At 35.0% G+C, this 23,788-nt stretch overlaps 11 protein-coding genes across 11 annotated transcripts in view; 8 read left to right on the top strand and 3 right to left on the bottom strand.

The window, feature by feature from the left end:
- NAEGRDRAFT_52757 (uncharacterized protein) overlaps positions 1-1,643 on the bottom strand; it is a gene marked incomplete at both ends in the record, with an annotated part of 2,772 nt that extends 1,129 nt beyond the window's left edge. Inside the window, one exon of the mRNA XM_002671562.1 lies at positions 1,001-1,643. Coding sequence (XP_002671608.1) covers positions 1,001-1,643 — 643 coding nt within the window. The remainder of the gene's footprint in view (positions 1-1,000) is intronic.
- Positions 1,644-1,847: 204 nt separating this feature from the next.
- Positions 1,848-3,152, top strand: NAEGRDRAFT_73298 (uncharacterized protein; the record flags this gene model as incomplete). The annotated part of the gene is made up of 1 exon (XM_002671486.1): positions 1,848-3,152. The coding sequence occupies one exon, from the start codon at positions 1,848-1,850 to the stop codon at positions 3,150-3,152; it is 1,305 nt and encodes a 434-aa protein (XP_002671532.1).
- Positions 3,153-4,046: 894 nt separating this feature from the next.
- NAEGRDRAFT_52759 (uncharacterized protein) lies at positions 4,047-6,013 on the bottom strand (the record flags this gene model as incomplete). Its single annotated transcript, XM_002671563.1, has 2 exons — positions 4,047-5,536; positions 5,665-6,013. 2 exons carry the CDS (start codon positions 6,011-6,013, stop codon positions 4,047-4,049), a joined length of 1,839 nt encoding a protein of 612 aa, XP_002671609.1.
- Positions 6,014-6,725: 712 nt separating this feature from the next.
- NAEGRDRAFT_73301 (uncharacterized protein) lies at positions 6,726-8,968 on the top strand (the record flags this gene model as incomplete). Its single annotated transcript, XM_002671487.1, has 3 exons — positions 6,726-7,158; positions 7,219-7,520; positions 7,673-8,968. 3 exons carry the CDS (start codon positions 6,726-6,728, stop codon positions 8,966-8,968), a joined length of 2,031 nt encoding a protein of 676 aa, XP_002671533.1.
- A 1,246-nt stretch (positions 8,969-10,214) lies between these two features.
- On the top strand, positions 10,215-13,420 carry NAEGRDRAFT_59394 (uncharacterized protein; the record flags this gene model as incomplete). Its single annotated transcript, XM_002671488.1, has 1 exon — positions 10,215-13,420. One exon carries the CDS (start codon positions 10,215-10,217, stop codon positions 13,386-13,388), a length of 3,174 nt encoding a protein of 1,057 aa, XP_002671534.1. The 3' UTR covers positions 13,389-13,420.
- A 704-nt stretch (positions 13,421-14,124) lies between these two features.
- On the top strand, positions 14,125-16,628 carry NAEGRDRAFT_59395 (uncharacterized protein; the record flags this gene model as incomplete). The annotated part of the gene is made up of 2 exons (XM_002671489.1): positions 14,125-14,989; positions 15,152-16,628. The coding sequence occupies 2 exons, from the start codon at positions 14,125-14,127 to the stop codon at positions 16,570-16,572; spliced, it is 2,286 nt and encodes a 761-aa protein (XP_002671535.1). The 3' UTR covers positions 16,573-16,628.
- A 302-nt stretch (positions 16,629-16,930) lies between these two features.
- On the top strand, positions 16,931-17,944 carry NAEGRDRAFT_73304 (uncharacterized protein; the record flags this gene model as incomplete). The annotated part of the gene is made up of 1 exon (XM_002671490.1): positions 16,931-17,944. The coding sequence occupies one exon, from the start codon at positions 16,931-16,933 to the stop codon at positions 17,942-17,944; it is 1,014 nt and encodes a 337-aa protein (XP_002671536.1).
- A 166-nt stretch (positions 17,945-18,110) lies between these two features.
- On the top strand, positions 18,111-18,467 carry NAEGRDRAFT_73305 (uncharacterized protein; the record flags this gene model as incomplete). The annotated part of the gene is made up of 1 exon (XM_002671491.1): positions 18,111-18,467. One exon carries the CDS (start codon positions 18,111-18,113, stop codon positions 18,465-18,467), a length of 357 nt encoding a protein of 118 aa, XP_002671537.1.
- A 481-nt stretch (positions 18,468-18,948) lies between these two features.
- NAEGRDRAFT_73306 (uncharacterized protein) lies at positions 18,949-20,148 on the bottom strand (the record flags this gene model as incomplete). Its single annotated transcript, XM_002671564.1, has 1 exon — positions 18,949-20,148. The coding sequence occupies one exon, from the start codon at positions 20,146-20,148 to the stop codon at positions 18,949-18,951; it is 1,200 nt and encodes a 399-aa protein (XP_002671610.1).
- A 345-nt stretch (positions 20,149-20,493) lies between these two features.
- On the top strand, positions 20,494-22,815 carry NAEGRDRAFT_73307 (uncharacterized protein; the record flags this gene model as incomplete). Its single annotated transcript, XM_002671492.1, has 4 exons — positions 20,494-21,313; positions 21,380-21,646; positions 21,685-22,027; positions 22,071-22,815. The coding sequence occupies 4 exons, from the start codon at positions 20,494-20,496 to the stop codon at positions 22,813-22,815; spliced, it is 2,175 nt and encodes a 724-aa protein (XP_002671538.1).
- Positions 22,816-23,097: 282 nt separating this feature from the next.
- Positions 23,098-23,691, top strand: NAEGRDRAFT_73308 (uncharacterized protein; the record flags this gene model as incomplete). Its single annotated transcript, XM_002671493.1, has 1 exon — positions 23,098-23,691. The coding sequence occupies one exon, from the start codon at positions 23,098-23,100 to the stop codon at positions 23,689-23,691; it is 594 nt and encodes a 197-aa protein (XP_002671539.1).
- Between the last annotated feature and the right edge of the window lie 97 nt (positions 23,692-23,788).

The following is a 23,788-nucleotide window of genomic DNA, read 5'->3' on the forward strand; positions in this document are numbered from 1 at the left end:
TTCTGTATACATTATTATAATCGTAATACCTTGCAATACCAATAAAACTCAATAGAAGAATTAATTCTTCTCATTTTCAAATAGATTATTCAATATAGAACAGATCTAGATAGTTTCCAGATCATAAAAGTCAAGCTACTATATATGGTCTTTGATTAAATTTAAAAATAGACTGCCGTTGATTACTGGAATCTTGATTCAAAGCTTGTTGATCAACCTATTGATTGAAATCAAACCGATTATTGAATATTGAATTGGTGAATAATCACTCTTGATACTGCTACATATTTCAGATTGCATGCAAATCAACCTGATTCAATCTTCAAAGGTTGGTAGTTGCACCACTACGTGGCGAAACTACCCATCCACGATCAATCAACATTAGATTCACTTCCATTCAACTCAATTTGACCGTTATAATCAATAAATCAATGAAATGTTCCTTTATTAGCAATACATATTCAATCTAACGAGTAGATTCACGTCCCAAACATTTGACTTCTCAAAGTCCATAATTCAAAAGTTAGTTCTGACCTGACCTTTAAATATCTATCAATACAAGAAATGAAACCATCAAATTTACATCATTAATAGATGATAAGAAATATAATCAATGATATGAATCTTCACTAAGTAATCTCTTAAATAACCCAAATAAATCAACTCTGAATCCTAACCAAACCCTCTATTCTTTCAATTTCCTCCGTTGTAAAGTTTCCTTTCATTGAAACAAACACATGATCGTAAAAGGCCTTGAACCAATAACTCACTGGACAACATCTATTAAAATTCTCTTCAGAGCCTATATGTATTCCTATTACTGATCTATCAAGAATAACATTCTCCTTAAAGTCTCTCCAATTGCTATAATTTTCACAACAAGGCACCACAGCACCGCCTGAAGAGCCTGGAAATGAGCTGGCGTTATAGTTACATGTTTTTTCGTTAGTATCAACAAATTTTCCAAAGCTAATATTTTTACACTCCAACTCAAACATACTCTTTAAGGCAATAAGATTTGTGTGATGTTCTGATTGAGGGTTGAGCTTTGAAGGACTTGGAATAAGGTATGATTCTGGAAAATATTGTTCATCCAATACTACATCAATTGGCACTTCCATTTTCATCAAAACCCAATCATTGTTTGGATGTTTCTTTACATTTTCATCTTCTTTCAGACCTGATTTTGCAAGAATGGTGCAATTCATAGATCTGGTACTTAATGGCTCAAACCTATGATTCTTCCCTAAAATTCCTTTCATCATTCTTAAAGAAAGTTGCACTACTTCATTATTGTATTCATATTCAAAAGGAAGAGTGTTATGCAAGCATGTCACAAAGTAATATTCCCAAATAGTGTCGAGTTTGTTTGGAGGAGCAACAAGGAAGCCAGAACCACGAATTGGAACTCTAACATCAATTTGTTTAGAATTAATACCTTGATAAAAACAAACTACATCAACAACAGCATTAAAAACATCCAGATTATCCTTTGCAGATTTTAAATCATAATAACTACAAATTCTGGGATAGGTTGTTAATCGGAAGGGATTGAGGCAACCTGTTAAATCCTCAAAACAATTCCTTGATTTTTCATCAACAATTAACATCTCCTCCGACACAGTGGTAGAGTACTTATTCATCGATGGTTTCATAATTTCAATGTCATTGATTGGAATAGATTCTGCTGGTGAGAACATTCTGCTAATTTTTTTTAAGCTCTCTTGTTGGTATTAAGGTATTAAGAATAAGCACTTCTGCATCAACGTTCATCACAACAGCCATTAAATCACAATATTTATCACTGCAATATTTCAGGTGGAACAAAAAAATACCGTTGCGCAGTCATGAGATTTGTTCGACAAATGTTAGAGGTTATAGTGCCTCAATCCGAAACTGATGATTCGGTCGATGTGTATTCAAAGGATAACTTTAGTGAAGTTTGTTTTAATGTGTTTAGAGTAGCTGATAATGGTGATTTAATTCCTCCATCCACCAAATTTTCTCTTAGAAAATTATATTTGCTATCAACCATTAAGGATTATTTGATGAAGGCTAAATGTGGGATGGCTCGAATAGGTCAGCCAAGTTCAACAGGTTTAGGTGGAAACGGTACTTGCTTTTATTTGCTTCCCAATGTTGTTATCACAAACTCTCACGTGGCAAATACAGATGAAATCCCATTGATCTACACAGGCACATATTCCGAAGCAGTTGAAGGCTATTTTCAAAAACTCAATCCTGTTGAAAGCAAGTTGCTTTTCTCTGGATCATCTATGCAGCATCAAATGCGGAAATATAATCATTCCTTAACAAGAACACATTTCCCTCAAGTTGACGAAACATATTTAGATCCTATTATTTCTTTACGTGGTGATTTTGGTTATATGGATATTTCCTTGCACAAAATTGCATTTCCAAATAATATGCAAAGTTCTAAAGTATTAATGATCCCCTGTCCAGAAATCTTACAAGTTTCAGATCCCATATTTACAATGCATTATCCTGGAGTTGAAGGAACACAATTTTCAAGTCTCCACAGCAACCAATTTTCAAATTATTTACATTGGGCACCAAATGACAATGTTGTTTCCGATTTATTTCATGGTTATGGAAAACTATGCATCAGTACTGGTAAAGTTCTGGCTCCATATGTTGAAGAGAAGCAAGAAAATGGGAACATTGATTGGGTTCCAAATACTTCACATCAATATAACTCTCAAAACTCTAATTTTCTTATAACTAATGAGAGCGTAACGATAGGTTCATCTGGAGGATGTGTTCAATCTCCAACATGTAGGGTTATTGAAATTAATGGAATTACCTTAGTAGAGTTTCATGCCATCCATTTTGGAGGACAATTTGTCAAGTGTAAGAATTGCTTAAAGCACATCAAACAACAAATGAATGAAAATGATGAAGATGAATATCCATCCTTATTCCAAGGTTTACCTCAAGAATGGAACTTTTGCGAAGCATGTCAAAATGGAAAAGAATCCTCCAAAATGGTGTACAATTACTCTGTTTCAGTTCATCATCCATTGTTGAAACAAGTTTACAAGAAATTAATTGCACCAGATTTGTTAACAGTATTGAATGTGAATTTGTCTGATGAGAGATTAGAAAGGCTGAAACAATATTTAGACATGTAACGGAGACCTTTTAATTAAGACGAGGTCTACAACCATTAGGTTTTCGTTTAAGCGTTCTTCAATACAACAACACATGAACAGCATAACTACATCCATTATTACTCACTAAAAATATTGTTTACTATTAACAATTCATTAACTAATTACAAATATCTATGAAAATGAACACAAGAAGTTTGCTGTGGTGTTGAATATCCAAGAAATGGTCTTACTGGTGCTCGACAACATCCACAACATTGAGGTACAACTGGAACAGCCAAAGGATAACTGGTTTGGTGATATGGAACAGCCAACAGACTTGTTTGGTGATAACAAAGTTGACGATAAGGAAAACAAGTTTGGGGATAACCAAAATTTTCAGAGAACAATTGCAAAGTAACACTTCCATAGTTGGAACAAAGAACAATACTTCCGTATGGTTAAACAATAAACTTCTTAAACAAATTGTTTCTGTGGCAAGCATTTGGGTTTCGAGATAATCTTTGAATATTTTAATTTCAACCATTTCATTTAAACATGGGTTGAAATCCAAAGCGGTGCTGTATGGTGGGAAGAATTGTGCAGAAAAAGTTCCAATATTAACTTTAATATATGGAGATACTTGAAAACGTAGAATGAATACTTAAATTTTGACTACCTACCTTTAACCGAACTATTGCACGACACGTTAAGATAGAGTTTTGCCATTTGTTGTTTATTTTTTGTTTGAAAGAAATTATCGTTACATATTCTCAGGTTTTATAACTTCTCCAGTGTGTCTATTTTCGAAGTTGTGAATTCTCAACCTTCACAAAAGGTGAGTTACCAAATTTTACAAAGCACTAATATGAACAGACGTTTGCAATACATCGACTTTGGCAATTCCTTGAGAAAGGTTTTTCGGCGACCATTTATTTACATGAAATTTATTTCGTCTGCATCAAAATATAAATTTGAAATAGTTCTTCTTTCTGGACTGGCTGCTCTGCTCATTCTTCTATCGTAGAGCTTGATAGTGTCTGCAATTCTGTTGGTATTTGTTGGAACCACAAAGCTTTCAGTTGTCATATTGATGAGGTTGACTACCCTCTTCTTGGCAGCTTCTCTTGACATTTCAATTGCTTTTTTCAATCCCAAAAAGCTTTGATTTCCTCTCATGGATGTGAGCTTGTTCCACAATGAGAGAGGAACAATTCCTCCCAAATCAATAAATGCCATTGCTGTATATCTTGTGTGAATATCACTCAATTTCTCAATTAAAATACCTCCAATATATCTTCCTCGAACACAACCTTTAGTGATTGGCACTTTGCTGTTTTCAATACCTCTCCTCAATATCAAAAAATCACTCTCCGTTGAGTCAATGCCAATTTCTCTCCTGACAGAGGAGCCGAGAATGAATTCTCTGTTACTCAATGGCCAAGGCATTTTCACAACACTTCTCGAATAGGATACTCCCAATCCATCCTCTTCCTCGTCATCTTCAATAAATTCCAAAAAATCAGTGGAAATTATTTGATTCTCCACCATTGAATAATATCGTGAATCGATGAGAGCTGTCAATACCTCTTCAGGTGTTGCATTCAAAATACCAGTTTCCTTAAATAATTGAATTGTTCTTTTCTTTTTGTCAAGTTTCAGCTTTCCCAAATCTGACTTGTAAGAAGCAAAACAAGTAGAGTCCTTATCCTTTGAAGAGGTGATGCATTTCCACAAATTTTCATCATTAGATTGAATGATTACTTTCAACATTTCAAAATCTTCCTCCTTTACAATCTTTCGTGTTGTATCTGCAAACAGCAGTGCACGAGCAAATCTCTCGACAATAGCTGAGCCTGATGAAGAACTCTTCACATCACTAGATGTTGCTGAGGCAGAATCTGAATTCTGACTTGATGTATCACTTGTGGTGGCAAGTGGAGGTGAACTTGGTTGATTTTCCTCATCAACAATGAAATTCCTAGCTGACGAATCTTGCATTCTTGCATTCTTCTTTTCTCCAATCATTGACAAGTAAATATCCAAATAATGATAAAAACCTTCCAAATCCTTAGCTGATTCCAAACATTCAGTAACTACACTAATAATATGATCTGTAAACTGTTTACTCTGTGTAAATCTCAAAAAGTTGTCAGATTTCAATTGAATTGAAACATCTACTTTAGCATTATCGAATAGATTTGGATCTACAAATTCCTCCGATGCATAATTGTAAAACTTGGCAATGACAATCTCTCTAATATTATTATTCAAATTAATCTGTGAGTCACTTTCTTCTCTAAAGAAGGCATCAATAATCATTTGTGATTGTTGAAACCTTGTCAGTGGATCTTTCATCTTGTTAAATTCGGCAATTCTTATTAGAAACTCCAAAGATGACAAATTCAATTCTCTCTTTAAAAACTCTTTGAACAAATCCAACAGAATAAATTCACCATTTCTATATATTAATTCTTCTCTCAATTTGGAATCTTTTACCAGTTGACCAGAGCACTATTTCCGTTGGCCATCATTAAATTACTTGTACTACTACCATTAGATGTTGTTGTTGTATTGTTGGTACTACAACTCTTCAAATCATATCCTCCCAATAACATTATCTTCTCCAAGTCAATTGAAAATGTTTTCAATCTATCCAGTACGATATTGACCAACATTTCATATGGTCCTCCACACATAACTGGTTTATAAGTAACAACAATTGAATTGATGGAATTATTGGGTGAAGATGACATTAAAGGTGCGGAAGAGGAAACTGATTTGTTCTCTTGATGATCTTCATGTGATGATGATGATGATGATGATGGTTGAATAATTCGCATGGATGATGATTGTGTTGTTTTCAAACTCGTTTTCGAGTGGTTGGATGACGAGGCCGACATTGTTTCAATTTTTCTTGAGTGTGTGTTTCGTGTTTTGTTACCTTTTGCCCAATTATAACTATCCAAATACAATAATCATCAACAATAGGAAATTAGATGATGAATCAAGAAAATATTAAATATTCACAATTATCATATTATTATTATTCCTACTAGTATGCAAAACAAGAAAATAAGAAAATTCGGGGGAAAGCAAAAGGAAGAGAGGTATTAGAGACTTTGTTTTTTGAATATATATTAATAAATTCCAAGTGAATTGCATCAACAATTTTCTCTTCTTTGGTTTGACATGACCCGAGAAGCAGAATACAAATTCATCTCCACCACACATCATGAATCGTTAATGAATGGAGAGAATATCGTAATTGGTAACAACAATGCTAATTATCGGTATCGTATTGTCATGTAGCTATGAAGTTTGTTGACCATGCATGTTCAAGTGCGATTTAGCAACTAGGCTTTGGATTTGGTAGTTTCAAATCGAGCTGTCGAAATTTTAAGAGGAACAATTTAATGATTCGCGATTAAAAACCAAATCACGTAATTTTTTTGGCGCCAATGTTGAATTAAGCATCTTGTGTTTGATATTGTTGTTGGAAAGATTTCGAATAGTATTGGGAAAGATGCTCAACAAAAATTGAAAGAATCTTTCAGATTTGGAATATTACTAGAAAAATGGAAAGGAAAGTTTCGTTTTTTTCAAAAGATAAAAATGTTTCCATCATCTGAAGAGGTTTCGAATGAGGAAAAAAACAATCCAGCATTGAGTACTTCTCAACAACCTGCAAGTATAACTCCAAAAGTTTCAGATAATTTACAAAAAGCACCTTCATTGACTTTTGTTGAAGAGGTAATTGAGGAAGAAACTCAAACGAATCAAACTAATCAACCTGTGCATCATCTCCACACACTTCCTTCGGACGATACTTTACTGTTACACTCTCACAACCTTTCTAGATTGTTGGGATTTAACAAATCTAAAAAACTAAGACTAATTGGCAACCAACCCGCTATTCGATTCGACAGTTACTTTGATTTGAATAAGAAAGCAGAGGAAAAAATGTTAAAACCAAAGAAGGCATCCAAAATGAGAATATTTCTCGCCACTGCTTGCTTTAGTGGTTTGCAATTTGGTTGGGCACTTCGTAAGTTTCCACAAGTTTCGTCTCATTTCCAATACTAACAAAAACATGCAAAATTCATAGAAATTGCTCTCTTAACACCATACATTCTCGAACTGGGTCTCTCCAAAAATCTAATCACTCTCATTTGGCTCTGTGGCCCAGTCTCTGGTCTCATCATTCAACCTTTAGTTGGTGTTCTAAGTGATCGTTGTAAAAGTCCACTAGGAAAACGACGTCCCTTTCTAATAGTTGGTACAATCATGATTGTCATGTCCCTTCTCCTCATTCCATTCAGTCTCGATCTGGGTCATGCCATGGGAGATCCAACTAATGATCATCCAGCGGCAATTGCTTTGGCAATTATTGGATTTTGGATTCTTGATGTGAGTAATAATACATTACAAGGGCCGACGAGAGCATTGGTTGCTGATATGGCATCTCATAAGAATCAGGCATTTGGAAATGCTGCATTGACGTTTTGGAGTGGATTGGGAAATATTTTGGGATATTTGGCTGGTTTTATAAGGGTAAGTAGTTATTCGAAATTGGATTATTCGAAAGTTGGAATGATTTTGTAAAGTGGTCTGAATATATTCCATTTTTCAAAACTGAAGTGTGTTCAGAAGGTTGCCAGAATTTGAAGATTTGCTTCCTACAGAGTATCATGTTTCTTCTCTTTACTTTCGTTGTGACCTTGTTAGCAGCTCGTGAGGAGCCAACTCATAAGAAACATACCCAAAGAAGGGATGAAGAGAATCGACTAATTGGTGAAGAAACCAAAACTGAAAATCCAGAAAATCAATCAGAAAGTGGAATGGAAACTAATCTTTTCAAATCAAAAAGTGAACCAATGCTCCACACAACCTCTTCCCAAATTGATGAAGAAGAAGAAAGTGAAGCCCAACCTCAGTTGACTTCTCCAAACTTTAACAATTCAAATCAGAATGCTGCACTTCTGGAACCTTTCATTGATGAAGAAGAATCAGAAATTACTCAATCAGATCGTCCTCAACAAGTGGAAGTTTCTGGAGAGCTGGTACTCGAACACAATATTGAAAAGGAAAAGGAAGAACACACAATCTTTCCTCCAGATACTCGTGCTGTCTCTCTCCACATTGTCCGAGTCAATCAATTATGGAACTATGTCAGGAGTTGCTTCTCCCTACCTCAAGCCATGTGGAGAGTTTGCATTGTAAACTTTTTCTCATATCTGGGATGGTTTACATTCCTTGTGTATATTACTACTTGGGTTGGTGAGAATGTTTTCCATGGAAAGAGTGATGAGAAGGAACCTTCGTATAATCTCTATGTGAAAGGAGTTCAATTCGGCTCGTTTGGATTGGCTGGATTTGCTGGATCATCCATCATCTTTTCCTTTATGATTCCTTCCCTGTGCCACAAAATTGGCTTTAAGGCAACATTTTTCTTTAGTCAATTGGTCCTTGCCGGTTGTCTTGGAGCTACCTTATTTGTCAAGAACAAAATCCTGGCCTTACTATTAATCTCAACCTTTGGATTTCCATGGGCAGTGAGCAATACCATTCCATTTGCTCTAGTTGCAACCATTGCTAATAAGGATCAAAAGGGAACTTTTATGGGATTGCTGAATATTTTCATTGTTGTTCCACAGTTGGTGATGAGCTCATTTGGACCTGTGATTTCGATACTTTCGAATGGAAATGTTGCTTGGACTTTGATGTGTGGAGCTATTAGTGTGTTGATTAGTGCAGTGATGGTGTGGTTTCTGATAATTCCTCCATCAATTCTGATAACAAAGAAACGAAAGAAGAAGAAACACAACAGGCTCTATCTTTCTCACTCTATTCATTAGGAAATAATTATTCTTTCATGTGATACTAACACGAATCATGGCCAACCGAAAAATAGCACTTGAATGCATGTAGATAAACTATTCTAAACCTTTCATAACCTTTCGCACACTTTGAATGTTTTCAATAAAACTTCACAATTCTTTGCAGTGATGATTGAACACCTTCTTAAACCAACCTCATCCTATTTCGTGCATGTTTCTATTCGAAAGATTTAAAACGAGGCTAAATATGTGAACTTTACAACACAATTTTCCAAACATTGAAAGTGCCTTCCTTGTTATCCTCAAACAAAGTCCTGAGGAGAATAGGTGTGCTATTGAGAAGTATCTAATAATCCCCAAATAGATTGGTCCATTCGATGGGCTCTCCTTCTAATATTGTAATCGAATGCTAAATTATTCGAATGTGCACACATGTGTGAGGCTTTTTCAATCCAATAAACGTGTCAAAAAAACAAGTTCATTCAGACCTTGCTAATCTCGCTCTCATAGTGGCCCAAAAGAATCTAGGAATTACTGCAGAGGACACTTTTACTACTATTCGCTTCTTGCCGAAACTCCACACAATTGTTTTTCTTGCATTTTCAGAATTGAGTGTTGCAAGCTTGTTTCGACTTTTCTAGAGAACACACCAAGAACTTCACAAAAGCTCATCTTGGTTCTCCTAAATTCTTCAGTTCGAACAATTTCTGAACCGGTTACAATTCTACAATTTCCAATACCAACTTTTGATTGAATTTTCAAAGGAAATTGGATGGACAATCGTGCAAAAAAAGTATCCACCACACAATACAGTAACTTTATACGAAACTCAACACACTCACGTTGAAGGTTTCGTTATCGTTCAATTTAATATTGAATATATTTTTTGATTAGCACTTACCATTGCCGAATTGGACAAAACTATACTAGTATCAGCAACAACCAAATTTGCACTGTCATCAGCTTATTCACAGTCAAAAAAAACATCTATAGACCCTTCTCTCTAAATTATTCGAAAGTAGAGTGGATTATTCTTCACATCATCAACAGGCGGCACAACAACAATTGTTGTTGATCAACATCCATTGACAATATTTAAACACAAAATCGGAGAATACGAAAAAATCTCTGTGAGCAGTAAAACTAATAACCGAACAAAAAATTTGCCGCCAAAAAAGAAAATTGCTGAATTCAAACCTGAACTTGCGTAAACATTTAAAAACTTGTTAAATTCACACACACAAATTATCAATTGGATTTCAACATGCAAGTTTCAGAACAACAAGTATCTGTAGTACTAACTCATCAACCACAATCATCATCAATATCTGAAGCGGATAATAATAATAATAATAATACCATTAACAATATAGATAATAATAATAATAGCAATAATAATAATAATAATATAGAGGAAGATAATGATAATAATAATAATATTTACATGCTTTCATTCAATAATAGTGGATTAACACCTGCATTACCTGATCCGAGTCCTTCACCTCCACTTAAATCAACTGTTGCAGTAGTTGGTACATCATCACAACAACAAAACATGTCGAAATTATATTCCTCTCCTCCGAATAACATTAACAATCAATTAGATTATTCACCAGTGAGGATTAGAACCATCAATTCGGCGACATTACCAACCAATAATAATATTAACAATAATAATGAAGACCGATCACTGATGATGACAACAACAACATCTTCATCAACTGCACCTCCTCCACCTAGTTCTTATCAATATCCAATTCCAACAAGACCTACTACTACTAAATCTTCATCCGTGAATGAGAGTAATAATATGATGGAGGACAATTTCCCCAACACCATAGAAAGTAATGTGCGAACACAAGAACATTCCCAACAACAAACACACTACAAATCCTATCATCACAATAATGAAAGAGAAGGAGAACGAGCTTCTTACTATCATCACTCCTATCCATCACAAAATTCCATAATGATGACAAATAATCATAATATCGAAAATTGGAAAGGCTTGAAGGAAAACAGCAACAATCTATCATCCGCAGAAATTCAAAAAGAACAAGCGAACTTGGTTTACGGCACTCAATACCGCCAAAAGAATAGAAGTACACAACCACCTAGCAGCGCTTCTTACTTAGGATCAGTTGTTGAACGAGAAGAAAGAGGAGACGAAGAAGAAGAAGATTATCGTGTCTATCATCATCAGCAACAACCACAGCAACAACAATATTTGAGAGAGAACTATTATCCTTCTCATCAGGGTAGTAGTACTACGTTGCCAAGCACTACTTCAATCTTGTTGCCAAGCCACGAAGCAAGGAATATCCAAAATTATAACAACCCTTCGCTACAAATAATTAATCAAAAGAATACCTCCACAAGTTCAACTTCACCTTCTTTAAATTTTGCTACAGGTTCGTCTTCACAACAACCATTGCACGGAAGAAGAAATAGCAATTATCATCTGTACGATAATAATAACTATCACCAACAACACCAATACGTGGAGAGAAATAATAACAATTTTCCAACAACTTCTCTCCATCAACGAACAACACCAACAACAATAGCAGAATATCAAGTTGGAGCTCCTAGTTATTCTAAACAAAGTTCAATGCAACAACAACCCTTTGTCATTCAGCCAAGTATGCAGCCCTCATCTGGAATACCGTCCTTTCACCAAGTTCACTCATCCTCCTCTGCCACCAATTCCTTCCATGTACCTTCCAATTATCAACAACATCATCATCATCAACCTCCACCACCACAACACTATCAACCACTTCCTCCGTCATCATCATCCTCATCAAATTATTTGAATCCTCCACACCAACAACAACAACAATCATCCTACTCTTCACCAAACAGTAACCAAACTAACTCATCCGAACCAAAATTACGTGTCTATAATTCAACATTAAAAGTTCCAGAAGGAATTTTTTCATACGATAACACAACACTAACTTGTGAACCTCATGGATTTAAGCCAAATGATAGAAGAGGAGCTCCACAAACAACTCACAGTGTCTACGTGAGTGATGTATTAGTAGTTACTTGTGATTTGGTTAACATGTCGAATCAACCAGGTGTTTTTCAAAATTGTACTGCGAGATTGGTTCATTTGATGGGAAAGAATGCTAAAAAGAAGAGAAAGGAAGGAGTCAGTGATCAAGATGATGGTTTAGACTCGGAGGATGATGATTTGGATGATGGAAAGAAGAAGAAAAAGAAGAATAAGAAGAAGGATCAAGAAGATTCACTTGATGGTGATTTTGTTACTGATTTTTCACAGGCAGGAATGTTAGAGTCTTTTGAATTATTATCGGAACAACCTTGTCAAGAAAATGTTCAGAAAGGAAAGATTGTTTCCTCCCTCAAGGTTCCTCGTGTTAGGGGAAGAGATTGTAAAACAAAGACTGGACAAATTCAAGTTATTAGATTTAAAGGAACAGAGAGAGAACATATTATTGCTGTGAGTGACTTGTTCTGGATAAGATCTAGAACAAGAACAGAGATGGAAGTGAGAAAGTTCAAGAAACAACAGCAACAAACTCCACAACAATCATTGCCATCTCATCAACCACCTCAACAACAACCAATTTCTGTTCAATCACATGAAACTTCCAATCTTTCTTTGCATCATCATGCACAACAACTTTCTCATCCACCAACAATTCCATCTTCAAGTTTAAATCCTCCTCGTGAAAATTATCATAATCCACAATGGCCAAATATGCCAAATATTGTACAACCAAATTCACCAAGTACAAATGAGCATGCTGGTCTTCCTCCTAAAAAGAGAAGGAATAATAGTCCAGGAGGTGGTAATACACCAAACACTTATAGAGTTCCTTCAAATCCAGCTGCTTCAATTGTTCACTCATCAACAGGATATTTCCCCTCAAACAATATTCAACATCAAGAGAATGGTAAAGTACCAAATCTACACGATTCTCCTTCTCTTAGTCATCATCATCATCACGTGCCTTATCAACCATCGAGGAATGAACCAACTTATCATGAATTACTACAACGAGTTCACACATTAGAAGAAAAGTTGAATAGACTTGAAAGTAAATTGACTAGAGCTGGACATTTGTCACCTGAGTTCCCAATGCCACCTGATAGTCAAACATTTTCTCCATTCCTCCCTAGTTCTGCAATTCAGCCACGTCCTGTTGAACCACCTAAAACTTTTGCACCTTTCCCAATTGATGTTTTCATTAAAGACGATAAGAGAGGAGAAAACCCAACATTGCCTTCAGTGGTTTCGTCAGATTCCCAACCAGCAATTTTTAATCCAAAATCACCACTTCCAAGTTTCCCTTTTGATCCATCTGATTCATTCTTGAAGAATAGTTTCTCATCACCACCAGCTTTTACAAATCCAACATCGAGCAGTTCATCCGAGAGTGGAGGTGGCATGAAGAGAGAACGTTAAATGAAGTGAAATAAAAAATTAATTGTAAATTCAAATATGAAAATTGAAGTTTAGTTTGTAATATGTTTGAGAATCCAACAAGTTCAAAGATATTAATGGTCCTTCCACCTTGTGTGTCATGTACTCTAGTGTAAAAAAATCAAAAAGGCTGTGTGAAAAGTGAGCTTAACTTTACAACATGTGATCGTTCAATGCGTGCGTACGATCTCCGATCTATTGAGAAGAAACCAGTTGTTGAAAATTGCAAACTTGAAGATTTAACGTTTCGAAAAAAAATTCATGAGTAGTAACAAGTAGGCCGCTAATTTGCTTGCTAGAAAAGACTCTGATCACACACTATGTAAGTCATCATTCTTAAATATCTTGGCAAGATATTAATTTCTACATTTCACCAATTTGCTTGTAAAAATTTACAAATTGCAATTTTAATGATCCAATGATAATAATAATGATCATCATCCGATACCTAATTAACTTGATCATATTAATACTACCATGATCATCAATGATGATATTGTACACTTTGTATGCAAATTGTCGTGATGAAAAATCTTGTCAAACACTTTTGGATTAATTTCCAAATATGGACTCTTTAATATTGGTCCTTTTTCTTGCATTACTCTCTGTGTTGATCGTCACCAAAACACTCAATTGGTTCTTTCTCTATCAACATTCCATTCAATATTGCATTTCCTCTCCTTTCTTAACCCAATTGACCAAAATCTTGAAAAAATCGATGAAATTTCTTATTGGGCTCTTGTTGTTCTTTGTTTGTTATTCGTGGTATTCTTCTTTCAAAATACTTGCCATTGCTCCGAATGAAAACTTTGAAAAATCCTTGCAATATCGGAATGCTTCCTCTTTCCAATTTCATATCAAATCTTCCATCCTTGCTGCTTGTCTAAATTCCCACCACTCTAACAATGCAAATACTTGCAAATCTTCCTCCACTCATAACCATCGTGCTGATGTTAATGATGCTGAACCAATTTTTGAACTTTCCTGTCGTTGCACAACTTTAAATCCGATGAATAATGATCCTTCTCTCACCACCAAAAACAACCTCGACCAAATATTGCAACAATACCAAAATTCATTGACTTTGGACTCCCCGAATCAATCGACCACCCCCAACTACTACGGCTCTTGTTCTGTTACTGACAATCGTGATGATGATGCTTCTGGTGCTTCTTCCTCTGCTTCTTCCTCTGCAACTGCTACCTTGATTAATACCAACCAAAATAGTACTAAAAACTCTCTCAAAGAAGTAGAAGAAAAAACAACAACTCCCTCCAAACAACTCTTAGAAATAATGAATAAGAACGACTTGTATGCACTTGCTCCAAATCACTTCCTCTACAATCCAATGTTGAATAAGGATACCGCATTCACAGTGGAGGATCGTGAAAAATTGGGTCTTCGTGGATTGTTGCCACCACACGTTGAGACCATTACTCATCAATTGGTGAGATGCTTGAGACAATTCCGTAACTTTAAAAATCCATTGGACAAGTATGTTTACTTGATGAGTTTGCAAGGTAGAAATCAAACCTTGTTCTTTAAATTGTTGATTGATAACATGGTTGAAATGTTGCCAATTGGTAAGTTGATGATAATAATTTTGCATTCCAAAGTTTTTAACACATTCTCTCTCATCTGTGTGAAATTTACTTGTTATTTTGCTTAATACAAATAATAATGCTTCGGAACCACCACAACAAAACACAACATTCATTTACCACTCTTTTTAACATTATAAACAGTCTACACACCAACTGTTGGTGATGCTTGTCTTCAATTCGACCAAATTTGGAGAGTTGCTCAAGGCATGTACATCTCATTGGAAGATAAGGGATCAATTTCTGCAATTTTGAAGAATTGGGAACCAAAGCAACCAGATATTATTGTCGTTTCCGATGGTTCACGTATTTTGGGTCTTGGTGATTTGGGTGCTAATGGTATGGGTATTCCAATTGGTAAATTGAATCTCTATGTTGCTGCTGCTGGTTTCCATCCAGATAAGACTTTGCCAATTTGCATTGATGTTGGTACTAACAATCCAGGATTGTTGGAAGATGATTTATATTTGGGATTGAAGAGAAAGCGTGTTCGTGGACAAGAATTCTTTGATTTCATGAAGGAATTTATGATTGCTGTCAAGACTACATGGCCAAATTGTTTAGTCCAATTCGAAGATTTCTCAAATGATGTCTGTTTCGATTTATTGGATCAATATCGTAATGAACAATTGTGTTTCAATGATGATATCCAAGGTACTGGTGCTGTCATTGTTGCTGGTTTCATCAATGCTGCCAAGATTACTGGTAAGAGAACTTATCAACACAAATTATTATTTATGGGAGCTGGTTCTGCTGCCACTGGTGTCGCTGATCAATGTGTTGGTGTCATGAAATTGCAAGCTGAAGAAGATGGATTGAGCAAGGAAGAAATTGATGCCATGTCTGAACATTGGGTTTATTTGGTCGATTCTAAGGGATTAGTTACACAAACTCGTTCTGATTACGAAGAAATGCCACATCACAAGAAGAAGTATGCCAAGAAGGGTGATGAAACTTTGGGTAACTTCCAATCCAAATCTCTTTTGGAAATTGTTCAAAAGACTCAACCAACTGCTCTCATTGGTCTCTGTGGTCAATCTGGTGTTTTCACTCAAGATATCATTGAAGAAATGGCCAAGATTAACCAAAAGCCAATCGTTTTTGCCTTGTCCAACCCAACTAAGAATTCTGAATGTACTGCCAAGGAAGCTATTGAATATTCAAGTGGAAGAGCTATCTTTGCTTCTGGTTCTCCATTCGAAGATGTTACTTACAATGGAAAGACTTATCAATTGAGTCAAGGTAACAATTTGTACATTTTCCCAGCTTTGGGTCTTGGTGCTGTCGTTACCAGATCAAAGCACGTTTCTGATGTTATGATTTTGAGAGCTGCTCAAACTTTGGCCGATCTCACAAGCCAAGATAGATTGGACAATGGATTGTTGTATCCAAGTTTGACAAATATCAGAGAAATTGCTCAAAAGATTGCTGTCCAAGTTGGTAAACAAAGTGTTAAGGAAGGTCTTTCTCAATTGACTGAAGAACAATTACCAAAATCTGAAGAAGAATGGGTTAAAATTGTTAAGGATTATGTATATACTCCAGATTATGAGTCCAAATTGTAAATATTTCAACAATTAATTTAAACCAACTATTATAAACATTTAATATTTCACTGATATTATTTCACACACTTTCAATATATTCTCCATTCCAATCGCAACAGCGTCCAACCATACTCAATTCTGTCCAATTCTATCTAAATGCAACCTGAGGATCTCCTTCACAACCAAGCGCATCAACCAAACACTAGTCCGACCAGCACTACGATCCTAGTGCACTTCAATTAATATCATGTCATGAAATCTCTCCACCGTATTACTTTTAAACAAAAAGAAAAAAAATCTCCAATTGTTAACTGTACAAATCTTTCATCTTTTTCCGAAAGTTAGAGAATAATTTGAAAGAGAAGGTGAACACAAAATGACTAGTCAAGAGAGTAATGATGGATCAATTTCCTATGGATGGTGGATTGCCACTCTTTTAATAGGAATTGTCCTGATGAGAATATTGCAATTAATTATGAAATTGAAAAGACAAATAAGCAAGGCTGGTGGAACTCCTGGTTATTGGCAATTATTGGCTGAAGGCTTGTTTATCATGCCAATTCTTTCGCCCTATATTGCTCATGGTAATTTCCCAGTGATTCAAGGATTGATTGCTAAGGAGGAAGAGAGAGCTAAGGGAAGTGATGAAAAGCAATTGATTATTCGTGTCAGTACTCCCTATAGAAATAATTATGTAATTTGGGATAAGGATTCAGTGAAGGAAGTTTTAGTTACAAAATCATCATCCTTTCCAAAACCTTTGGATTTTTATGAACCTTTCAATATTTTCGATAAGGATGCTACTTCAATTTTGACAGCTGCCGATGGTCCAGTTTGGAAGAATCATAGACATGTGGTGGCTCCTTCATTCTCAACTGGTAATTTGGTTTTTATGAGTCAAGTGACTGTAAAGACAGTTGATGCATTGTTTAGAACAAAGTGGAATAAGTTATTGGACCAGGATAGTAAGGGATTCATTATGGATATGGAAGATACTACAGCTGTCACTCTTCAAATTATTGGTGAAAGTGGATTTGGTATGGATTTTGGTGTTTTCGATGAAACTAGCTCTGATTCTAAAAAGTTTAGAGAAGCATTGAATATTGTCGTGAGAGTTGACTATTATGCCAGATTCTTCCTTGCTAAAATCCCATTCCTTTACAATGCAGTTTCTGATTATACTGGAAATACAGAAGCTCTCAAGGTGATGAGTGAAAAGCTTGAACAATGCATTTCTCAAAGAGTAGCCGAATTCAAACAAGATCCAGAAAAACCAATGAATGATTTATTGTCGCTCCTTGTTAAGGCAAACATGATGGATGAAAAACTCACACTCAATGAATTGAAGAGTAACAGTTACATCTTCGTAGTTGCAGGTCATGAGTATTGAAAATCAGAAGGTGTTCTTAAAGATGGTCACTGGTGCCATCAATGGTTTGATTCGTGGATTTTGGTTAAAGATATTATTCCACTTGAAGAACATTCTTCAATTATTAGGAGATGTTACAGCATGCTATGTGGAAAGTACCGTTAATATTTCCAAAGATATTTTGGAAATGTACAGTTTCATAATGAAGGAATCATTTTTGGAAAGATTAAATTCAAGAATTGAGGAGAGAAATCTTTTATGTATTGATTTTGAAATTGTTAACAATGGATTGGTAGATAGGAATGCAGAGTGTTTTAACTCATGGTATGAAAATGTATCTAAACATCTTATTGATTGGTCAAGTAAGGCTGTAAGTAATCGATTTGCAGAGTTTACAGAGTTAGTGGATGAAATTTTTGGTCAAGTTAAGAATGATTATGCAATGATTGCTGATAAAACTATTGAAAAGAGAACAATGGAGTATAATTTTATTACTGAAAAGAAGAGAAGATTGACAGAATTGATCAAAGAGTTAAAAAAGTAGATTGGTAATGAGTAAATTGAATTGTGTCTGTGCAATTCTGATTGTATTCTTGTAAAGTGGTGATGGTACCTGTCAGGTACCGTCACAGGTACTTGGCAGGTACGATTTTTACCATCACAGGTACCGTCACAGGTACTTGGCAGGTATCACAGGTACCATCAGGTACCATCAGGTACCATCACAGGTACCGTCACAGGTGCAAATGGTACCTGACAAGTACAATCACAGGTACCGTCACAGGTATCTGAATTTCCTCACAGGTACCATCACAGGTACTTGGCAGGTATCACAGGTACCATCACAGGTACCATCACAGGTACCGTCACAAGTACTTGGACCATCACAAGTACCCTTACAAGGACTTGTAAGGTGCTCAACACGTACCTACAGTGTCTGACAAGTATGGTACCTCACAATAACCATCACAGCTACAACAAACACCATAACAAATACTTTTTATATCTCCTCCAATCAACTATATTTATTTGAAATATTTGGATTTCTTAATAGGTCTATGGACATTATGATCATTTTCTGAATCAGAACTAATACCACCTCTATCTGAAGAATCTTCTTCAACATCTTCTTCTTCATCATCCTCTTCAACTTCACAATGATCAGCATTTCCAAAGCAAATATTGTACCAAATTGGAGGACCTTCATCAGACTTGTTACAATCATCTTTATCCATTTGCTTTTCAAAGAATAACTCCATTTCAAAGGCATCAAGTTCTTCATTCAATTGAATAACATCCTTAACAGGTGGTTCTATGATGGCTTCCTCTTCAATATAACCATTCTCATTGTAACGATTGATGAGAAGAACTGTTTCCTTTGAGGTGTCAAATATCTCTTCTTCCTCCTTCTCATTAAAATCAATACTTTCATCATCTGCTATAGTTGCAGATTCCTTCTTTTCATACTCCACAATTAAATTCAAACCACTAACATCTGGTTTGATTACAAGACTGGAAAGCGTGTCTTCATTTAGAGATGGCAAATCATCATATGGGAAAACAATACTTTGAGTTTCACTAACGGATGAGTATCCATCTTGATCTGCTCTAGCCATTTCGACAGAATCATCATCAGTGAGTGCATCATCTTCTGTTAGAATCAATGGTTCATTAAATACATCAACTTGTTCTTCCATCTGAGTTTCTGCACTTGATATAATCAATAAAGGTTGAACCAATTCATATCTCTCATTGGTGTAAGAGTAAAGGTCAATGTCATCATTGTTTAATAACAAGTTTAACAATGTTGAATTACTAGTCTGTGAAAGCACTTTTCCCTTCTTACTAAACTCTCCAACAAATGCTTGGAAATTGAATTCACTATTACATTGTTCCAACTCTTTGAAATAAATCAAAGAAGGGTTCATTTCAAGTAAATCTGCCAAATCTTCTAATTTACTATCCATGGATAAAAAGTCATCATGCTTCTTCTCCTTAAAAATCAAAAGTAAGAGACAAAGTGCAAAATAATCACAAGAGTAATCTGCTGATAATCCATTAATATCATCTTGATTGATAGGATCGTTACCAAGCCAAAAAGATGTCAATTCCTTCCTTAGCTTGATATCCAAATAACAGAAATCACTGACAACTTCACTATAAAATTTCTTCTTTACTAATTCTTCTACTAAACACCACTTGTTGAAATATGTATTGTACAACATGATGGATTATTCCTTTTTTTTCAAAAACAAAAGCTTTCACACAACCTCGAGTCGTGTGAAATGTCTCACACTCTAATATTTTAATATTTTTATAAGGCTTGAATATATATATATATATATTGAAAAGGGATTGACCGAAACTGGAAGACACATTAATTGGATATCTAAAGAGACCAAACAAATTTTCCTCAGAATTGAAGAGTCACGTCGCTACGTCCCTCAAGACATCCACACAACTTTGCAAATTAATACAATTGAGAAAAAAAAACTACTTTTATTTTCGACTCAACTTTGTTACAAGTAACAACACACATCAAATTCCAACACAGAACTCAATATAGCAGAATGATAAGAAAAAACTGGTTAAAAGAAGAAGAAGATCTTTTGGTCAAATTGGTAAAGGAAAAAGGCCACAATTGGACTGAAATTGCTCCCAACTTCGATGTTACTCCAAATGCCTGCCACAAAAAGTATAAGGATTTGTTAAAGAATCTTGGCAGGAAAAGATCGTTCTGGACTGATGAAATGAAAGCTAATCTCCTTAAATTAGCAAAAGAATATGCCGATAAAGGAATAGAGAAATGGAAGATTATTGAGGAAAAATTAGGAAAAGAAGCTAAAGCTTGCCAACAGCATTTTTATTATTTAGTCAAACAGCACGGGTTGGATTCTAATGATTTCAACAGCGTCAGACCATTTTGGACCATGGAAGAGAAGCGCGAATTGACTGAGTTAGTCAATTTGCATGGAAGGAAGTGGAAGAAAATTGAGAAACTAATTAGCTGCAACAGAGATGCTCATTCTTGTCAGAGCCAGTTTATGCTATTAGAAAGTAGACAGAATGATCCAATTGAAAAGAAGTTGAACGATATCTTTCAAGCAACGACTTCAGAGACAGATTTGAATGAAATCTCTCTTTACGAATTCTTCAATATCCCAACAAGTAGATACAATGGGGTTCCAGCATCGACTTTGTTGGTGGATCAAGCAGATGAAGTTGATGAAGAAACATTTCATCGTTCTTACATGGCTGGAGATACTGAATTTAGTGTACGTGAGGTTGCAACTGGTAGATTGGTCAGAAAAACCATTGAGGAGATTTATCTTTCCAGTGGAACATATGAAACATATAGTATTGAATCTGGATTTAATGTGGAAGAAATTGGTAAGTTTCGTTTCAATTACTATTTTCAAAGAATAATAATAATGAAAGAATGTAAATTGTTTCCAGCAAATGAAGTATTAGAGTTGAGTGCTACTTGTTTCAAAGCAAAATTATATTTCAATGAATGTGCTCGAATTGTTGAAGAGAAACGTTTCATATTTTCCGAACAAGTTCAAGTCCGTCCAGATGAGTGCAGTAGTGTGAGATTACCTGTATCAGATCTTCAAGACAATATGTTCATCATTAATAACTATCAATTGAAATCCAAGGAAAAGCTTGTAAGAACATCATTACCATGTGGTCAACTTACTGACACCACCCAAACAAAAGAATGTAAGTATTTTATGAATTATTCTCATAATATTTTAAAGATTTTGACATTTTGTTCAGAACTTTCCCAACTCTAGTTGACTCCAAAGACAAACAGGGAGTCATGGTTCAACTATTGGGAGCCTATTTAGCAGATGGTGATGGAGGATACTTTAAATTGTATTTTAATGCCAAAAATGAGCAAGAACTTACCTATTATTTTACAGATTTCTTAAAAGAAATTTGTGAATTGAATTCAGAGACAATAAGAGAGGATCTTAAATTCAAGAAAGAGGAAGAGTATGTCACCATTAAGCTCAATGATAAGAATGCTGACAAGGATATTGAACGAGTCTTACAAAATGGTTATCAAATATCCGGGTCCATACTTGTTGCACCTGCATGGTATGTTTTTCACTTTCAATACATTTTTACTAGTAACAAATAGTACTGGCTTACACAGATTTTTAAAAGAAATAGAATTGTTATGTAATAAGTATAATGGCAGTTACCAAACTAGAAAGAATTTCTCTTCCATCTTCAACATTACAAATTTTGGTATGTTTAGCTTGTACAAATTTTTCGAAGGTTCTGTACAAGGAGATGGCACATTAGAGAGTAATCGTGTAACGTTTGGTCAGAATTGTTCAATTTCAGATACTCACCAACAGTACTTTAATCAGGTCCACCATTGTGCAACCATGCTTGGGTTAAAGACTGGCGTGGGTAAAGTGTGTGAAGAAACTACAGGTTTGAAAATGACTGGTAAGAACATGACCATTTTTGAAAGTGAAGGACTTGAGAAAAAGAAAGTAAATGCAGATGTTGTGTTTAGACCATTTAATCTTACAGTTCAAAGATTAATAGGTGAATCAATGAAGAAGATGTACTGTTTCAAGAAGAGTAATCACTCCTTCCCAATGTTTAATGGAATGATAGTGCAAAATGTTGATACTGATCTAGTTTCTGCTAAAATATGTTATGGGAATAGATGGGAAATTCGTGAAATGGACAACTATGAATCTGCTGCCACTTTCTGCTTGAAGAAATATATTGCTTCCTTAGGGTTTCCAAGTGACCGTATGACAAGAAATGCTGTAAGAAGATTAATACTAAAAATAGAAGGAATAGTATCTGTTAAAAGAAAGCAAAAATCAAACAAGGAATCAAACAAGAAAGTTAAAACACAATAACATTTCAATTAAAGAATATATTTACTGAACTTTATTAAATGACTTTTTATTTCTGAATAAACAAAAGTATATTGAGCACTTTTGCATCCATTTGAAAATTGACAATCATTTCTGCTGAAATGGTCATGTAAGAAGTATGAATTATGTCATTCTGGAAACTCTTCGTATTCATCCACCTGTAACATGTGTTTAGAGTTGCTAAGAAGACAACCACATGAGGTTCGTGTTTTATAATTAATTTTACAAGTGTTTAACAAAATATTTAAGACGACTGCCACAACCATGCAATGGTTAATGTACGAATTGTCCAAGCGTCCAGAAGCTCAACAAAAGGCCAGAGAAGAAGCAATCAGAATTGGAGGAGGTGACAATGTTTTGAGAGCTCCAGATTTTGATGATTACAACAATATGGACTATATTCATGGTTGTGTAATGGAATGCTTACGTCTCCATCCACCAGTCGTTTCCATGGTAAAAACCTGTGCCAAATCTACCAAAATTGGAAAAACAAGCATTCCAAAGGGATCTTGCATCTATGTAAATGCCAAGGCCTGTCACTTGTACGGTGAAGATTTTAACACCACTGAATTTACTGGTGCTCAATTCGCTCCAGAAAGATTTTTGGATAAGGATTTCAAACAAAAGGTTCAAACAAGTGGAGCATGGTTCCCATTCAATATGAGTAATAGAAAATGCATTGGTTACATGTTTGCCCAAATTGAATTGTGTATCATGTTGTGTAGAATGTTGCAATTTTATGAATTCAAATTGTTGAATGATGAAAGTAAACCAGCTGAGAAGGTTGAAGATCTTCCTGGTATTACCTTTAGACCATCTTCTAATTTGAAGGTTTTGGTAACAAGAAGAACAAAATAAATATGAATGTGTAAATATTTATTATACTTAATATATTTAAATTATTGAAATATTGAAATATTGAAATTGTAAAGTTTTTAAATAGTTTAAAAATAGA

Source organism: Naegleria gruberi (genome assembly GCF_000004985.1).
Source record: "Naegleria gruberi genomic scaffold NAEGRscaffold_60, whole genome shotgun sequence".
In the NCBI taxonomy this organism is placed as follows: Eukaryota; Heterolobosea; class Eutetramitea; order Acrasida; family Naegleriidae; genus Naegleria; species Naegleria gruberi.